General features: G+C 45.4%; 1 protein-coding gene across 4 annotated transcripts in view; it reads right to left on the reverse strand.

Moving 5' to 3' along the window:
- The window catches only part of DEPTOR (DEP domain containing MTOR interacting protein), a 74,774-nt gene extending 58,882 nt beyond the window's left edge, over nt 1–15,892 (reverse strand). Inside the window, exons 1-2 of one of the 4 annotated variants that reach the window (XM_064442177.1) lie at nt 15,622–15,892; nt 15,358–15,453 (exon numbers count right to left, since the gene is read on the reverse strand). In XM_064442177.1, coding sequence (XP_064298247.1) covers nt 15,358–15,443 — 86 coding nt within the window. In that variant the 5' untranslated portion in view covers nt 15,444–15,453; nt 15,622–15,892. Of the gene's footprint in view, nt 1–8,988; nt 9,012–15,357 lie in introns of those variants that run through there. The other 3 variants (XM_064442175.1, XM_064442178.1, XM_064442174.1) reach the window with 3 other exon arrangements.
- Between the last annotated feature and the right edge of the window lie 2,163 nt (nt 15,893–18,055).

The raw sequence follows: 18,055 nt of genomic DNA on the forward strand, positions 1-18,055 counted from the left end.
TCTATATGTTTTTCTTAAAGAGAAACCTGTAACATCCAATAAGGTTTCACTGTGAGTGCCAAATGAAAAAGATGAAGAAATGAATCACCATCTACAGAGAAAAAATGAAAAATGTCTCGAAAAGCTATTGATTGCCCCAACTACACTGGATGAGTTCCAAACACATCTATGCCAAATGGTAACAATGATTGTACTCAACAATTCCACAACATACCACTACTGTATTCATTTTTTAAACATAGAAAGGATTGCTCTTTGACACAAATGCTTTAATGATAAAGAACCATCCTATCCGCTTTAAATCTCTTTCTTTATCTAGGTCATACAAACATGTAAAGTGAAGAACGATGGAACACAATTTTACAGGGATTACTTAGCGACATGATGTTACTCACTGCCTAAATTCTGGCAGGCTAATAAAGAACTTTATTATTAAGGAAAATGTATTAATAAAAATCCTAGTTAAAGACTAATTCTATTTGAAGGCGTTTACTTTTGCAAAAATCTAGCCTGGAGATTGTTTCTTTGGATGAGCTCAGCATTTTTCTACATCTGATATATGGTATAGAGAGATACACAGCTGCTGCATAGCCACTCTTTGTGAATAGTTCCTTCTGTCAGGATGCTATCAAGGATCTTGTCTAGTTTGATTAGACCTTGTTAAATGTTCATAAGTAGATGAGGTTTGAAAAGATAAATATTACAGAAGCGTTCTTTCTTTGCTTTTAACAGTAAATTGAAATTTTCCTTTAAAATAATTAATAAATCAATAAGGAACCCAGAGAAGTTCTGCTGCTCTGCTGAACAGCTTGCTCCCATTGCTGGGCCATGTGTTTGCCTCTTCTCGTTCCGGGCAAAATTCTCTCTCTACACATGCAGAAAGCTCAGCAAACAGGTATTTATGTGCTCCAACAATAAATTAAAACTGTGACTTCCTACTATTTTAATAACTCAGAACATGCACCCTGATCCTTATTCACCAAGTAACGGCATCAGCTCTACATATGCTATCAGCCTCAGTTGAATGCTGGTAGACTTAGATTACAACAGTATGGTTATGTTTACAACATGCTCTAAACTGTGGGTCAGGCCTGAACTTGAATCCAAAGCACATGTTGTACAGACAGTTAGGGATAGGCTTCAGATGGGCAAAAGGACAAGAGGAGGTGAGAGGTCAGGGCTGCACTGTGCCTTTACAGAGACTCAGTTGTTCACCTCTCGTCAGTGTAAATGGCCCAACACTGTGTGTTAATCCTAAATCCAATTAATTTACTCAAGATGAGGCTTGGCATCACCTGTCCTGAAGAAAGGCAGGATCTGTAGAAGCCTGGTTGCTCCTCAGCTTGTTGCGGTGTCAACAGCCACAGTTGGGCAAATGGACCATGGGTACTTCTCGATGTAGCTACTGAGACACATGGCGGCATGCTAAAGAGCCTGCCAAGGCTGAGTCCATTACTAACCCTTGCTATCAAAGCACAATACACGCAGCGCCAATCAGGTGTCTTAATCTGAACATAACTACAATGAGCTTTCTGAATGCTGAACTATACAAGATTTCAGTCCACGTGTAAGTAGGCTGTGCATATATGAACTGCTGAAACTGCAAAAGGTTTGTGGCCACTGAAGACATTAAATCATTGATCAAGTGGCCAACACTTCTCTGTGCCTTCTTCCACAGGTCTATCGTTTTCTGAGGTGGAATGCTGATATTTTACATGAAAAGACATGCTGTACGCAGCCTTCAGCTTATAAACAAATGGTCACAATTTCCAGCCCACTGGAACTTTTCCTTAGCCACTATATGTTTAAATAAATTTTTCTCTCCATGTTAATTGTGCATCTCCTAAACAGTTTGTGCAATCCTTTTTCCTTCCTCCTTTGCCCCAGTAATGTGTTTCCCAAGAGTACTGTTGTTACTGGCCTCATATAAACTCAGATGTTCCGTATTCATCAGAAAAGAAATCAACACAGAGTACAAACATATTTCATGTGAAATTATGTAGGATACACTGTTTCAGCTGGTGTTGATTTACAGATTTAGCCAAAAAAAGTCATATGAAATCCTTAATATACTAGTTTGGAGCAGCTCTAGCAGCGCTGTAGCCAAACAAAGTGAATGAGAGCAATTATCTTTCAACCACCACTGTTTGATTCATTACAGTAGGCCCAAAGTATAGCACTTGGAAAAACAACCACTTTATAGCAACCTAAAATGATTGGATTTTCCCATTATGAAATCTTTTTAAAGGATGTAGGCCTTTCAGCACTGTGATAAAGCACAGCGGCACACAGAGAAAGCAACAAATCTCATTGCTTTGTGTGTGTTGAAAGAAATATTATTATTTTTAAAAAGGTGGGATAATGGTTGGGCACATGCCTGATTTAATCATGTCTTTGATCCTATCTGTAAAGGCAAGGGAATATATCTCATTACCTTCCAAATGAATTATCGGATAAGTCATGCCCTTCCAATGGAAGAAAGTGCTAAGAGTTCCAACACCTTCTTCCCACAACGCCAGACTGAAAATCCACTCTCCACAAGCAAAGTACGGAAAACCAGGAATTTATACACACAAATAAACTCCCTTTGTGCTCAGTGTGAGAGGATCTGAGAGTGCTCGATCCACTTGTTGTATAGCTGTGCAGGCAGTGAGAACGGAGGAGCAGGTGCTTTGCCCTGAGATTACTGTTCCTCTTGTACTGCCAACATGGCATAGCCAGCAGGATTTCTGGCACTAACGTGCTCTACTGACCTTCCAGCATGTACACTGTACACTTTGTACACTGCCCCCAACCTTTTCTCTATTCTCCTCCTTCAAGGACTGATATAAGAACAGTATGTCCTAAGTATGTGCACTTTGGTTTGTGTCTCCCAAGTTCTTAAGAAATGGATCTACAGAACTACAGGTTTCTACAGACAACCTGAAAAGCAGTCCTGGGGGTGGGAAGAGCTGTGATGTTGGCATCTCGTGATCTGGGGTAAAATCCTAGCCTGATTTAAGACAGTGTGGTCAAGGGAACCAGTCTGTCATCTTCACATCCTCATCAAAATCTCAGTTGAAACTGAGAGATTTCAAAAGTTTTGGGGCATTCATTTGGAAATGGATACATTTCTCATCCTTAAATTTGCTTGAAAAGCTGGACAACGTGAACAGAGTGGTACTGTCAACCACGGCATGCGTTGTACAAACCAACCCATTTGGCACTGAAGTAGGTTAGGAAGTATTCTCAGAAGCCCTCCCACCAGTGCAACTGAGTGGATAATAATCTCTTGTTACCAGCCAGTAACAAAATGCTGATAATACCAGCCAGCACAGTTTAAAGAAGGCGTCACACTATGCCTTCATGAAATATAGAGTAATTCAGGTTGGAAGAGACCTCTGGAGGTCATATGGTCCAACCTATACTGAAAGCATGTCCAGTTAGCACAAGTTGCTCAGGGTTGTGTCCAGGCAAGATTTTAGTATCTCCGAGCTTCTCTGGGCCCCTACTCCAATTTTTTACTTACCATCATGGTGAAGAATTCTTTTCAAATACCTAAATAGAAATTCCCTTGCAAATTTTGCCGACTGCCTCTTGTCCTATCCCTATGCACCTTGGAGAAGGCTCTCTCCCCACTTCCCTACACTGTCTCATTTAAGTAGTTACGGACAGCAGTAAGATCCCCCTGAGCCTTCTCTGTTCTCAGCTGAGCAGACCCAGCCCTCAGCATCTCTTTGTACATTATATGCGCCAGCCCACCCCCACCCAGCCAGCCAGCCCTCCCTGGGGCTTGCTCCAGTGTGTCAATGCATTTCTTGTACGAAGACACCTTTTTGCTGTCTATTTTAGACAATTGCATAATTTTGCATAAATTAAGGTTGAGATAATAAGCTTTTCATAAACCTTGTTTTATTTTTTTGTTCAGTGTGCTTTTAAGAACCTCTTTTCATCACCTCATCTAATTAGACAAGCAGCAGTATGATACCAACGGCTCCTATTATGGAGCCATTTTTCTCGTCACAGAGATCTACTTATTAATTTAACCTCATCTATTTCTACCATTTCCCCAAAGACTTGAAAGGTCTGAGTTTGTCCAAATGCTACTAGTTTTAAAATACTTTAATTGTCCAAGACAAGCCTTTAAGCTTCTAGCCCCAAATAATTCTCAAAATGGTATTTGTACAATCTCTTTTGGGGTTTGTACATGATAATCCTACTTTGGGCTTCTTCACATCACAATCTCCCTCTGTTTGCACTGACCAAGCAGCAAAATAGCAATTTAAGCCAGAAGTTACTCTTTCTGCATCTTAGTAAAAATAAATTAATTTCAGCTAGAGGAAAGGATAAGTTAATTACATCCTGAGCATCAGGAAACAATTAACAGCTTTCTGTTCTATCACCCTGAATTCTAAGCTATACAATTATATGCTACTGCATAAAAGGATGCGTGATTATCAAGAGAAGGATCTTTTCTGCAAAAAAATGAAAAGAATTTTTCCACCGCTGACAATCAGCGCTATAAATAATGCTTAGATAATATATTTTCAGAAGTCATTTCCATTATTTGCAATCCTAACTTTGAGTGGCATGTTGGCCATGTGTTGTCAGATTCTCCTCCGAAAGAGGATGAGCATAAGTGCTGGACTCTGATTTCTCAGACAAGCAGTCACAACTTCAGCTTCCTATGAATATTCTGCAATATTCATTGGAATTAAATTTAAAATCATTGTTTTTACGAACCATATTGTAATTATGCCTTGCGTTTGGTTTGCCTCTTAAATCAGAGCTGAGAATGGCTTGGGAAAACACAAAGGAATACACAGGCTTGCTTTAGGCAGCCCCAAAGCTTTGAAGACACGAGTAACATTATGAAGAGCAATAGATACAACATATGAACGCTTCTTTTTAACTCCTGCCTATAAACTCATTTGGCCCAATATGCAGGAAAGTGGTGCAAGCACAGAGCCAATGGATTGTACAACAGTTCAGCTGAACACTAATACAAACATTACGGCAATATACCCATTTTGGCAATGGCCCTTAGTGTGAGAAGCCATGAAACAAACCCACATGAAACTTGAAAACTCCAAGTCAACAGCCACTGTCCTAGATGGCAGCTGTTACTGGGGGTGGGAGACTCTTTCCAAACCAGGTAGATTATATGAGATCCATAAAGGATAAATATGATAGTGTTAGTGCTGCTCGTCAGCAGAACTCTGGTCTCTGCAGATTCCTCGTGCAATACTCCTCCAGGGCAGCTACACCTCTCCCAAAAAAAGTTCAAGTTCTGTTTCAAGTTCTCCTTCCCTATTATATCACACCTCAAGGCTTCTTCTGTGCACTCTCCTTGACAAATAGCATCTTGTCTGGCTCTTATCTAGCTGGAATGCTCTTGGAAAGATAGCTTCCACAGCTCTTGATCTCAACAACATTGTCCATCTCCCTGACTCCTACCACTGCCTACTCCTCTTCTGTCACATCTGAGTATTACCATGCTTTCAAGCTCCCGCCTTTGCTGTCACTGTCTCTCAGGTGGTGTCGGCTTTTCCTTTGACCAGCCATTCAGTTCCAGTTTTGCATTTGGTTTTAAATCTTCAAGTGAGCATATTGTGCTTGCTGCCTTAACACACAGGAGGCACCCTCACCCAAACGGCCACAGAGCTGTCTGGATGCAGTCCCCCAAATCCTGTCCAGCATTGCTGTGGTCTCTACCAAAAACTTGACATCTGAACAGGTTGGGCAGGGGATAAATGGATGAAAGGGGTGAGAGGGGGTTCCTGGACTGGCACAGCTGTACTTTAACATCATGAGAAGCCTCCATGAGAAGCCAATCTCACTGTGGGGTCCCCCAGTAAAAAGGGGGTCAGTGGAGCTCCTCACCCCCTGACCCCAGGGCAGCCGACCTTATGCCTCGCACTGTCATTGGTGCTGGTTTGACACGACAGTAACCTGGCTGAGCTCCCCGGACGGCCCACCATGGGGTGAGACGCATACCAACGCAGGTGCCCTAAGCCAAGTAGCAGCAGCACTGTTCCAGGGCATTTGGGCTGCCCTCTTCTGCAGCAGCAGCTAGATACATCAGCTCAAAGTCTCTGCAAAACCCACAGCATGATCTACTGTCCCCTGGTTCTCCACAGAAACCAGAAAACTCTCATCTGCCTGCAAATCCCTGTAACACAGCTGTGGTAGCCCATGTAATCACCCACACAATTGCACGGAAATGGAGAATTACAGCCTTGTTATGTGAAAAACAGCTTCTATATTTGCTCTGAATTAGCAAGCCCAATCAGCCGTATTCTTTAATTATTCATAAATGCACCTTTGAGATGTGAATGCATTTACTGGATTGTGGCTGTTAAGAAGCGAACTATGAAGACTGTAAAATTATAGGGCTGATAATTAAGGTAGGGGTTGCATTATGAAGTAGTGCTATCACATTGGTACCACTATGATGTGCTGGTCATATAAATTACATAGCACAACTTTCAAAACATATGAAATGTCAGTATTTGTCTCTATTCATGCACAATACCCTGACAAGAGTGCAGAAGTAAAGGTAAAAGCCTCGAAAGAGAAAGGCAAATTGCAAACATAGTTTCTGTTTCTATCTGGTAACAGCATGTGCACTGGGCATTTAACTTCAACATGATTTTTATAGTCTGTCTTCTACTGGAGTCTGAATTTTTTTAATGGCAATCCAGTAAATGTTTGACCCACGTTGAGCTTAGGCAAATTAAGCACTGAGGGGGTGGTCAAGCAAGCCCAGCAGTGGCTGCTGCCACCAGTTCTCTCTCTGTCCTTGACCACATGTTGCTGCCAGCTCCCGCACACCAGTGCTGACACTGTTTAGAAAGTTAAATTTTTCTTATTTGGCTTCAGCTGCTTTAGTTCCCTGAACTTCTGATCCCAAACGAACACCAGTGCAAAGTGCAAGGGATGCAATACGAGCAGGGCAGTAGCAGCCTGCAGTTAGATCTGCTGTTATCAGAAAACCACAGCCTTAAACCGTAGTTCAGTGACATGGGGTAAGCCAGCACCCATTTCCCCCCACCGAACTTCTTCAGAGAAAGCTTTTATGTGGTCATGTGGTAAATCGGTTTGTAAAACTGACCCAACTCAAATATCAGCCACCCAAAAGCCCTCCTGATCACTTCCCCAGGGCAGGTCTCCGTCTGGCAATGGTCCGGAGGTGCTTAAGCCAGTCAGAAGAAGGGGAAGCACAGAGGGAACCAGGAAACAGAAACACCTGCTATGTCGATGTGGATGCAAGAAAGAGAGGACCAGTGCTTTCAGTGGCAGCTCTAACTCCAAGTTGTAGCCATCTAAACTATTAGCCCCTCCCCACTTCTCTAGCTCCAGGCATACCTGGATCACTGCAGAGCTGTACCATGACGAAGATCTCAGATGAGGAACAGAGAAATAAATATAATAGAAGCAGACCTACTGATGATCACTGCCTGAGGAGGCTCCTCTGGCTTCACAGGTTTCTCTAAAGCCTGAGTGAGCCTCTGACACAGTCTGTGGGTTATCTTTTCCCTTTCTCCATGCTTCCATGCAACTCAGAACTTAAGCATTTTCAAAAAATAAAGGAGCAAGATTGCACATTATTTTACTTCCACTCCTGCTATATAGAACCCTCCTGGCAGTGTAGGTTTAAATATTTTATTTTTCTTTAACTCTGAGATCAGTTTTATTCTGTCTGCAGCAAGGAAAAAAGCATATTCACAATACAGTAACTCTTGCTCAAGAGAAAAAAAACCCAACAACCCATGACTAACATGTGACATGCATCCTTCACTCAATGAGTGCCGGTGGTTCTGATGACCTGAAGCTTTGCAGTTTCTGTCTTTATTAACCTTTAGAGCCTCGATGCAGTTTTGCTTCAAGGACCAGGTACATGAACCAAACCCTGGCCTTGAACACAGGAAAAAAAGTATCTTTCAGTTAGCAAAAGGACTCACATGAGCCTGCTCTGCCAGGAAGAAAGAGGCAAAAGAGTTAACATAACCACAATACAAGGGTTATGAAAATAAAAAGCAGAATAAGTGGCAAGAAAGGTAGAAGGGCCCAGAGCCTCGGAAGGGAATGTCTGTTTCTGAGAGCAGACCCTAAGCCAAGAGCAACCACCCAAGGCAACACTCAGTGCCTGGACACTTAGTGTTGGGGATGAAGAAGTCTATGTCAGGAACTTAGCTGGACTGCGGAGAGACTAATGTTTGTTGCTGTGATGCTGTGACAATATCACTTTCTTAAGTTTTACATCACAGAAATCCCTGAAACTCTTTAAGTTTTACACTTCAAAAAGTACTGGAACGTAGAGTTATAAGGAATAGCTCAATTAAAATGAGACGCACTGACTCCTCCCTAGTCCATGTCCATTTACTCCATGGTGAAAGCTGTTTGGCTTCCCTCCTGCCTTCAGCCTGGTCCTCCACTCTACAGACGTGACACTGGAGGAGAAAAGAGCGGATCCTTCCACGAACACAGTACCCAGAGCTCCCCATCCCTCCTGGCACACACAGTATCACCTCCACATCTCCACACTTTGGTGGTATTTTTCTCTCCGCTTTCAGGATGCTACCCTTGGCCTTGGTGTCTGACCTCCCAAGCCAGAAATCCCAATCCCAAAAGGGTCCCACTTCAGTTCCCCAAGTTGGGTGGCTTCACACAGACCCTCCCTCGCCAGCCAGAGCCCACTACTGCTGCAAGAAACTGCTACCAATTGCAGCCAAGATTTTTGTTGCAAAGGCTTTATTTTTCTTCTGAGCATACAGTACCTACCCCTGCTGGGACTTGATAAATAGCTCAAATTCCTAGGTGCTATTGCTACACAAATAGTAAATAATAATGACAAGAGATAGGAGGACTTCTCTGTCACGGTGCCAGCCCATGGCTGCTGACCCCACAGGAGCAGGGGTAGTGTAGTAAATGCAAAATTAGATTGCCTTTGGCACATTTATTCTGCCTTCCCTGCATGAGCATCAGTATCAGAATGGTTTCCTTTACCTGTTCATGGGAAGTTCCTCTAATGTAAAATAAATCAAAAATATTCTTGCACATGCTACACACATCCAGGCTCCTTTGCCTGCCTGCTGACCTCTGTTAACCTGAGACAAAAGTTAATGATTGACTCCATCTGGAATGGAATACATAAAATATACAGTACAAACCACTCATACAACATCCACCTTCTTATGCACACAGCAAAAGAGCGCTCGCTATTTGCACATGCGTTGTTAACTACTTGATCTCCGAGTTGTGCTTGAGGAAGGCTGCTGACGGGAACAACTGAATTATTAAAAGGCATAGCTTAAAGGAAAGAACTGAGCAAACAAAAGCCTTACAACCTGATTTCTAGAAATGTTAACTAGCCACAGATTTTACTGAAGGACATGAGAAACCGAGACTCCTGGCCCAAGAATCATATATATATATATACACAAATACATATACCATATATCACGTCATATATAAATACATACATGTATGTATCTGTGCATACATGCATGCTTATATGCACATATGAGATTTGATATCGTTAAAATTAGTACAAATGGGCAAGATTGAAACACATGAGAAGGTATATCAGGAATCAAAGATTACAGAAAAAATCAACATTAAACTGAGAAACACATGTTTTTTATAAAATAAATTTATATTAATTAAAATATGTAATTGAAAGCGTTGTGATAGAGTAGAGTTAGTGGAAAACTTACTGATTTCAGAGCACTTCATTTTGTAGCTTTACCAGCCTTCACTTTGAGACCTTTCCTATTGGTGTGTTACTCTGGTGGAACTTCACAGAGAAGACTGCCAATTTTTTTGTTGCTTGATTTGGGAAAACAAATTAATGAAAATAAGATTACTTGGACAGAGAGTTCTGGAGCACTCTGTTTCACAGAGACCTGATGGTATAATCTCCTGTGTCCTATCTGCCCCTACCTGTCAGCAGACAAGAGCCTGCTCAAGTAAGATGACTGAAAACTATTTTTCAGGGTTAGTTTTGAGCCCGCTCAGGAGCTTTTGGCTAAGAGAAAGGCAACCACTGCTGGAGAACTAAGCAAGTTGCAAGAACATGGTACTGGGGTTGGAAAAGCACATCAGCCCTTTAGGTGGAAGTACAATATTACACTGGCTTAGGCAGAATACAAAATCTCATCTTAATGAATTCTGTCTCTAAAAATGGCATATACGTTTGTTTACTATCTGAAGATCAGTCAAGACCTGAGAGGAATCGACCTCTAGCCAATTCCATATCTTAAATCCTTACCTTCCTTTTACTGTATAAGCTTACACAGCTGTAGTAGTACGTCGCTAGAGCGTTAATATACTTTCACACACAGTGACAGCATTTAATAAATTGTGTAACTATATGGTTAATGTATTTCTATATTACAGCAATGCATCAGTGCTAAGGCTCTCCTGATTACATTTCTCTAGAAACTGTTATTGTTATGTGCCCTGGGTTCTCTACACCTTAGGATGCCAATGAACTTTTGAACCCTACTACTGCAAAAATGGTTGACTCTTTGTTGCTCAGAATAAATAAAAAAAATAAGGTCCTGTAGGTGCTATCATCCTTCAGCAGTTAATGACTGAAAGTTATGTACTCTAATATATTAAGAAGTTTTCTTAAAGTGATAATCTTCCTGAAGTGAGACCTTTGGAAGACCAGTGAAAACTGGTTTTACTTTTCTGTTGCAGCTTCAAAATGTAGAGCTGTTTACCATGTAAAACCTCTTTTGTAAAATGAAACTCATACACAAACTCTGATAAAAAGGCAAACAAGTTTCTGTTGAACCGTATCTTGCATTTTGTCTCTTCTGAAAGAAAGAAAAACCTCTAAGAAACATGTTTCATATTTCCCTAAGCAGAAAGAAAGAAGACACTGAATTATAAGAACTATTCTATCAAAGTCACTGGCTTGTCTAACAAGTTTCCTAATTATTTACTCAACTATTTAACAAAAGTGTGAATCGGGAAAGTTGTTGCTTCTTGTAAAGGCTGGTGATAAAAAGGTATCCAAAAGGCTGCAAAGACATAAAATGTCATTGAAGTTACACCTATTCCAGAGAACTGCACCATATATACAATGGCAATTTCTGATTTAAGAAAAAAAAAAGGTGCTCTTTTAATATTGCTGTTTGTTCAACTCAAGCCTGAAGACACCCTGAATGACTAGGCACATTTTCTGCAAGAAATGAGGGACTCTTGGAAGATATACCAGATTTTGGTGACAATCTGGCATCAAGAAACAATTAGCAGGCAAGGAAGATTTCAGACACTCCTGACTCGTAAGGCAGGCAGCCAGTCTGTATATCAAAACATGCCCATTGAAACTGCTTTAGGTTGCCAGAGGCAAGATCAGCTCTAAGTTAATGCTCAAACCCAGACAGAGATACTTTAATCCTTCTGCCAAACAGTGCTGAAACGGGCACAACCTGTTGCCTTTGGCCAGGAGGGAAACAAGCTTGGAATTTGCTCTGCTTCTGACAAAACTCTTATCAACTTCAGTAGTGCCGTTATACGTCCCCATTATTAGGCGCTCCCAGCGATGACTATCGAAAGCACTAAGGCTGTGACACCTTCCTTCAGGCGCACCCATCAAGACTGAGGAACTCGGGGACAGTCTCTTCCCTGGGGCTGCCCCCAGGCAGGTGTTTGCAGGGCCATAGCAGGATGGAGGCTTTGAAGAGCTCCCCCAGTCCTGAGGAAGCTGAAGGCCCTATGATCCTTTAGAGCGCAGCTCACAGTTTCCTCAGGAGACAGGTCCATACTCATCACTTGTAACTTACAGAGCCTTTCAAGGGCTGCTCTGTTGCAGCCATCCTCAAAAGAAGGAGCTCACCACTGAACAGCTACAGGGTCTCTGAAACTGCAGCAGAACAGAGGGAAGAGCTGAGTTTTTGGATGGTTGGAGCTGTCAGGCAGCCAGAGCCCCAGCAGTTTGTCCTTGCAGGGCTGTCGGTGCCTGGAGAGCCTGCAGCTGGATCATGCCCATCCCAGCTCTTGCCTTGCTCTTGCTAGCCTTTTGCATGGCTGCGAGAAGCTGCCAAAGGTCTGTCCTGAAGGGCCACGCTGCTGAGAACTTCTGCTTTGTTTCATGGCTGCCAGCTTGATAATTAAAAGGCCCATCAAGAGCCAAACTTCAGAAGTCCTCACTTGAAAAAATATGTTCCTGTTAACCAAAAGTAAGAGCTAGTTAGGTATTCACTCAGCCAGCTACTGGGGCTAGAGGCAGAGGACACTACTGGATGTAAAAATTTACCATATTCGCTAAAATATATCTCAAGGTCCTGTTTCTTTTTCTGTAAGTTGCACCACCTATGGACCAGGATTTAGGTCACAGTCTCATCTCCCACAAACTGCTCATGACCGAAGCTGGCGGGTGCAAGCCCAGTGCCAGCTCATGCCAGCAGCCACCTCCCTGCGCGCCAGCAGACGTGGCACACACTGGGGCAGAGGGTCCTGACCTTGCAAAGGAGAAACACAGATCACAAGCAACCAAGGGACAGTAACAAGGTGAAGGAAAAAACTCTTTGGCCTCCTCCTCTCCCCCCCCTAGCCAGCATCCACTTGCTTGGGGAGGGGGAGGGGGCACAGGGCTTCCATCCCACCGATGGCACTGCCAATGTGCAAAGCCAGGCTCACCAAGGCACTGCTCAGGTGACTTCAGCCCTCACTGCACAAGCAGCTCCCTTCCAGAGAGGGACAGATATGCAATAAACAGGCCACAGGAATGGGGGCTATGAGGCAATATGTGAGGCTGGGGTGAGACAGGCAATAGGAACTTAGTAAGGAATTTAAATCAAGCAGCTCTCATAAGTATCTGAGGTTAGACACATGCGCTGTTTGGTCTATTACAAGAGTTCTTTAAATACCTACATTTGGTTGGTTTTGTGTAAGCAACACCATGCTCACAGTTTCATTTTACACTTTTACTCCTAAGTTATGTGTTCATCTTGCAGTATGCAACACTTGCTGTGTGCACTTTCACCCAAATACACACATAATCACCTGTCTGGCTGCATCACTCCCGCTGAGGGCTTATCTTGCATTTGTAAGCATCACTAAGAATAGAGTACAGTATGTTTCCTTGAGCGCCTATGTGTGCTGGTTTTTTATCATCTGCTTGCCTGCCCCAAAGGCTGCTGAGATAGCCTGTCTTTGATTCTGCAAAACCTCCACGTTTTCATTTAGTCTTAGAACTATACACTTACCTTCGACAGAAAAAGGGAAACCTTAAATGCAGGGTTGGCTAAAACTTGCCTACTGTCCAGTTTTCTATCGCATATTTTGTGGCTTTGATTGTCTGCAAAACTGAAGAAAACTAACCTTTTGCATAGAGTATCCTGACAGAAAGACAGAACAAAGCTAACAAAAAACTGGGGGAAGAGAGACAATTTTGGGTGCAGTTTCATAAGATGGTTCCAGCTGACCCAACAGCTCACTGCTGCCAAAATGGGAGATCTCGCTTTTTCTCCACCACCTCCTGTTCTCGCTCCTGGCTGCACATTCCCACCGCCTATCTTCTGTGGGTTCTGCCAGTCAGCAGGTCTAACCTACCCAACGGGTCACCACATTGGATCTGCTCCCAAGAAGTGCAAGAAGTACACGAGCAGGCACGAGGGAGGGAGGTGGGACTACACAGCCGGGAGTGGGGAGTAGGAACAGGGTTAGGGGGAGAGCAGATCTCCCTGTTCAGCGCTAGCCAGACATTATGCAGGCTGAGCTGTTCATGAAGCGACAGCCCAAGGAGATCTAAGCCACTTCCTACAAATTTGCAAAGGAATGTCCATACATAACTTCATGGGATGGGGAATAATTATTTTGTATCTGTAGATCATCCTGCCCAAAAACAGCACCATGTTTCATTACCTTAATAAATAAGATGACAAATGTATTCCTTGATTGTGAGACTAATGAGGTCATTCTAGGAGCCAGATTTGTTGAAGTTTCCTCAGTTTTCTCCTTAGGGAAAGATTGCAAAGCTTGCGCTTTCACATTTAACTATGAGGTATATAGAAAGACTTAATGTGATCTTAAGAGAAATTTTATATTAGCTTTGAATCTCCAGCTTCTTGTGAGATAAATCAGGAACAGCAGGATTCTCATCAGGGACTTGGATGAACAACTTGGCACCAAGTCCACCACGCAGAATGCACATGCCAGTGCACCCTGTCACCCTCGATTGCACTTCAGGCTACTGTGAAGAGGAATCTCAAGCTTGGATCAGACACTGGTATGTACCAGAGCCAGACCACTAAAAAACCCTGCGTACTCCCCAAACCTGGGTATCACTGGCGTGCATTACAAGGGGCCAATGGTCCTTAGCATGTGTATGCGACCAGTAACAATGTCAGCGTCTGCACTAGCAGCAATGGTGGCGCCTCCCAAATCAAGCAACATTTCTACCATTTTGCAGTGTTTTTCTGGCATTTGAGCAAAAAATTCAAAGAAAATTGAAGCAAAAACTACCAGGAAAATATTTTTACAATCTCCTTCTACTTACACATATAACACACAATAATAATAGGATTTTTCTTCCTGAATCACAAGATGTTCCATCAACAGACCGAAAGCCTTAAAATTTCTTTATCCCCTCTGTAGTGTATGGGTCCAGATGGCACACTAAATACATCACAGAAATGAAAAATTAACTGAGTCAGGCATTTTTGTTAACGGTTCCTGTGCTGCACACAACTCCAGCCACAGCCACACAGCACTGTTAATTACTGCTGAGGCTGACAGTAGGGATCCCCTTCCATCTGCTGGGACCAGCTGATGCAAAATAACCAAGCCCCTGGGAGGAGGAGCAGCTCCGCAGGGTCGCTGCCCGGCCCCGCTGCGGGAGCCGGGGCCGCTCGGAGGCTGTGCGGGAGCGCTTCCCTGCGCGATGCTTATTTCTCGCTGAGTGAAACGCTACTGCTTAAGGGGTTTGGGGTTTGGTTGAGGGTTTTTTTAAGCTTTAAAGGTGCAACTCTTCCTCTGCGTCGCCCGATCCCGTTAGGGATCCAGCAGCCTTTTCCCCAGACACCTCCTATCCCACGCAGGGCAGCAAAGGCGCCCGGGGCAGAAGACCCCCGAGACGGTGACTTACCTCACCTGGCTCGCAGCACCGGCTGCCATCTCTCCCCCCACCTCCCGCCCCTCCTCCTCCTCCTCCTCCTCCTCGCTGCGGAGAGCGGGGCCGGAGCCCGGGGAGGCGCTGGGAGCAGGGCAGGTGCTCCGGTGCGAGCGGGAGCCCGAGGGGACAGATCCTCGTCCTCCGCCCCGCAGGTCCCCCTCCCGCCTTCAGGGGGGTGCTGCGGTCCCCGGGTACGCGTCCCCGGCAAAGCGGGGGGGGGGGGGGGGGGAGGGGAAGACACCGCTTACCGGAGCTGCTCGCCGGTTAGCAGGACCTCGGCCATGTGCTCCAGCTCCGCCGCCTTCTGCTGCATGCTGCTCATGCCCTCCTCCATCGCCGCCGGCCTGCGGGCACAGCACCGCCGGCTGAGGGGGGCCGGGGGCCCGCCGCCCCCCCGGCCGCGCTGCTCCCGCCGGCACCTCCGAGGGGCGCCTCCGCCCGGCCCCGGCGGCTGCGGGGCTTGTGGGGGAGGCGGGGGACAGCGGCAGCCTCCCCCCGCCGCCTCGGCTCACCTGAGCGGGGCAGGTCACTTTTCCCCTCGGCAGGCTCGGATCCCCCCCCCTTGCTCCGCTTCCCGTGTTATTGTGTCACGGGCAGGCGGGGAAACACATGGCTGCAGCCGCCGCCGCCGCCGCCGCCGCCGCCGCCGCAGCCGGGCTCGCCGAGGCAGCAGCGTCCCCCCCCGGCTGTCACACGGCAGGGGCGCCGCCGCCTGCCCCCGCGGGAAGGGGCCGGCCCCCCGCCCGCGCCGGGGATGGAGGGTGCCGAAGGCGGCCCCCCTGCCCTCCCGTGGCTCCCTTCCCACGGGTGCAAAGTCCCCCGCGGGCTCCCTCCGAGGCGGGGCTGCCGGGAGGACGGGTGAGGGGAGCGGCCGGGCCGGCTGCCCGGGCGGTGGGCGCCGCTGGGCGCGGGACTGCGGCGCTGGCGAGGCAGTGACCCTCTCCGGGGAGGGGGGGAGCGGGCAGAGAAGGAGCTCTTGGTCCGTATTTGCACGCCGAAAAACTGCCGCTGCTCTCCCGCCCTCCCGATTTCTGCCCACCTGCTCCCCAGGGCTTGCTCTCAGACGCCGGTCCCCTGCCCGCCTCACCTCTTTGTCTCCAGGCGACAGCGGATGCAGAATTCCTGAGAAGGCAGAGGAGCATTTCTCTCAGCGTTTAGTCTTGGCAATGGGAAGTAAAGTGCAAGGTCATGAGCATTTCTGATGGGGAAAAAAACCCCAGCCTTTTTAAAAAGAAGTCCTGGAGGCATGTTCTGCAGTAGTCCAACCATGGTTTTCATTTACAAACACATGCCATTAAGATATACCTTGATCACCTACTCGTTGCTTTTATTTCTGCCTGCACATACCCTGCACGTATGGAAATTGCATATGCTTAAGTGTTTGCAGTATCATCATCCATTCAGGACCAAGACGGTAATTTCAGAATGAAGAGAAAAGCTAAGAGGGAATCAAGTGCACCTAGTAGTAACCAGGCTGCAGAGAACGGGGAGGAGTTGATTCTTTTCATGGCCCATAGTAGGCTTGTGGTATTTACTTTGCTACCAAAGGAGGTTCCAGATGTAAAAGAATGGACTTGGGGTCAAGGAAAAAATGGACAAGTACTTGGAAAAGAAATATACAGAGGGTTACTAAGCAGACAGCCACCACATCCAGCTCAGGAAATTCTCTGTTATAAAAATTATTTCAACCCAGTATAGTCATTTTAATGAGCACCTTTGCAGGTGTCAAAGAGCACTAAGAGAGCCATGGATGGCACGGGGAGAAAAAGAGAATCTGCCTTCATTTCATACGTGGAATGGCCTTAGGACTGTAAACACTGCCGCTTGGGCTCGCTTGCTATAAATTTGGAAGACATGCATTTAATCTGAATACTTGCAAACACTCTCTAATTCCACTCATACTGTAAACATACAAAGTACAGATTCACAGAGCTGGAAACAAAAAGGGAATTGAAACAACCATCTCATCTGACCTTATCTTTAGGACAAAGAATTTACACAGTAATTTTTATCAAGCACTTTATCACATGACTGAAGGAAAGACAATTTCAAGGGAACGTTATTGTGTGTTGCCACGTTCCATTCCTAGGCAAGCCTCGGCTCCATCACCTGCGTTTGGCTGATTCAGCCATTCACCACTGCTAAAAGGGGATACACCATTCTCGGCTCCGGTGGCACAATCTGCAATGTGTGTCATACTAGTTTTCCCACTCCTAAGGCCTCTGCTTGCTGCAATTCAATTCACTAAACAGGCAGAAGAGTACCAGAAAGTGGAGAGTTTCTTCTGGGCTAATGAACAGAGATGTGCAGATGGCTGTAGGGTCCAACGAGCGCCAGAGCTGGCACCAAGCCGTGGGCCTGGGCAGCTTGCAGCAGGAACAAAAGAGGAGGAAGAGGGAGAGGAAAAGAGGGAAGAAGCTGTCTTTGGGCAATAACAAGCTACCAGCTTGACTCAGGGTGCTTGTGGCACTGCAGCCTGAAATACATGTCTTTCCTTGCATAGCTTTGCAACCTGGAAAATGCAGGCCAGTGCAATTTCCCGTACTGAATTATTTAATGATTACACACGCCGCATTTGCCTTTGCGCACTGATATCCCATTTGTAATTTGTTCCACATGTTCACACTGAAATTTCTTACAGTGTGCCTAAGAGGAAGGAATTGGGTATCAGTCACTCCAAGCCTGCTGTCACCCAAAAATGGTTAATTAACAGAACCCCAAAGGGTCACATTTCAGCCAAAAGCCAGTGATGAACTACATAAAATAACCCATTTAGATGTGTGTAGCTTGTTTATTTTAATGTACAGACTGCTATAGACCATAAGGTCTAGCAAGAGATTAAATTGTCTTGACCCTTGCTCCCAGGGGAGGCTGGCCACCAAGACTAAGATGCTCCTCTAAGAGGTGAGACGGCACGTGCAGAGCCTGAAATCCTGAGAGCAGGAG

This window comes from Phalacrocorax carbo, chromosome 2 (assembly GCF_963921805.1).
Source record: "Phalacrocorax carbo chromosome 2, bPhaCar2.1, whole genome shotgun sequence".
NCBI lineage: Eukaryota > Metazoa > Chordata > Aves > Suliformes > Phalacrocoracidae > Phalacrocorax > Phalacrocorax carbo.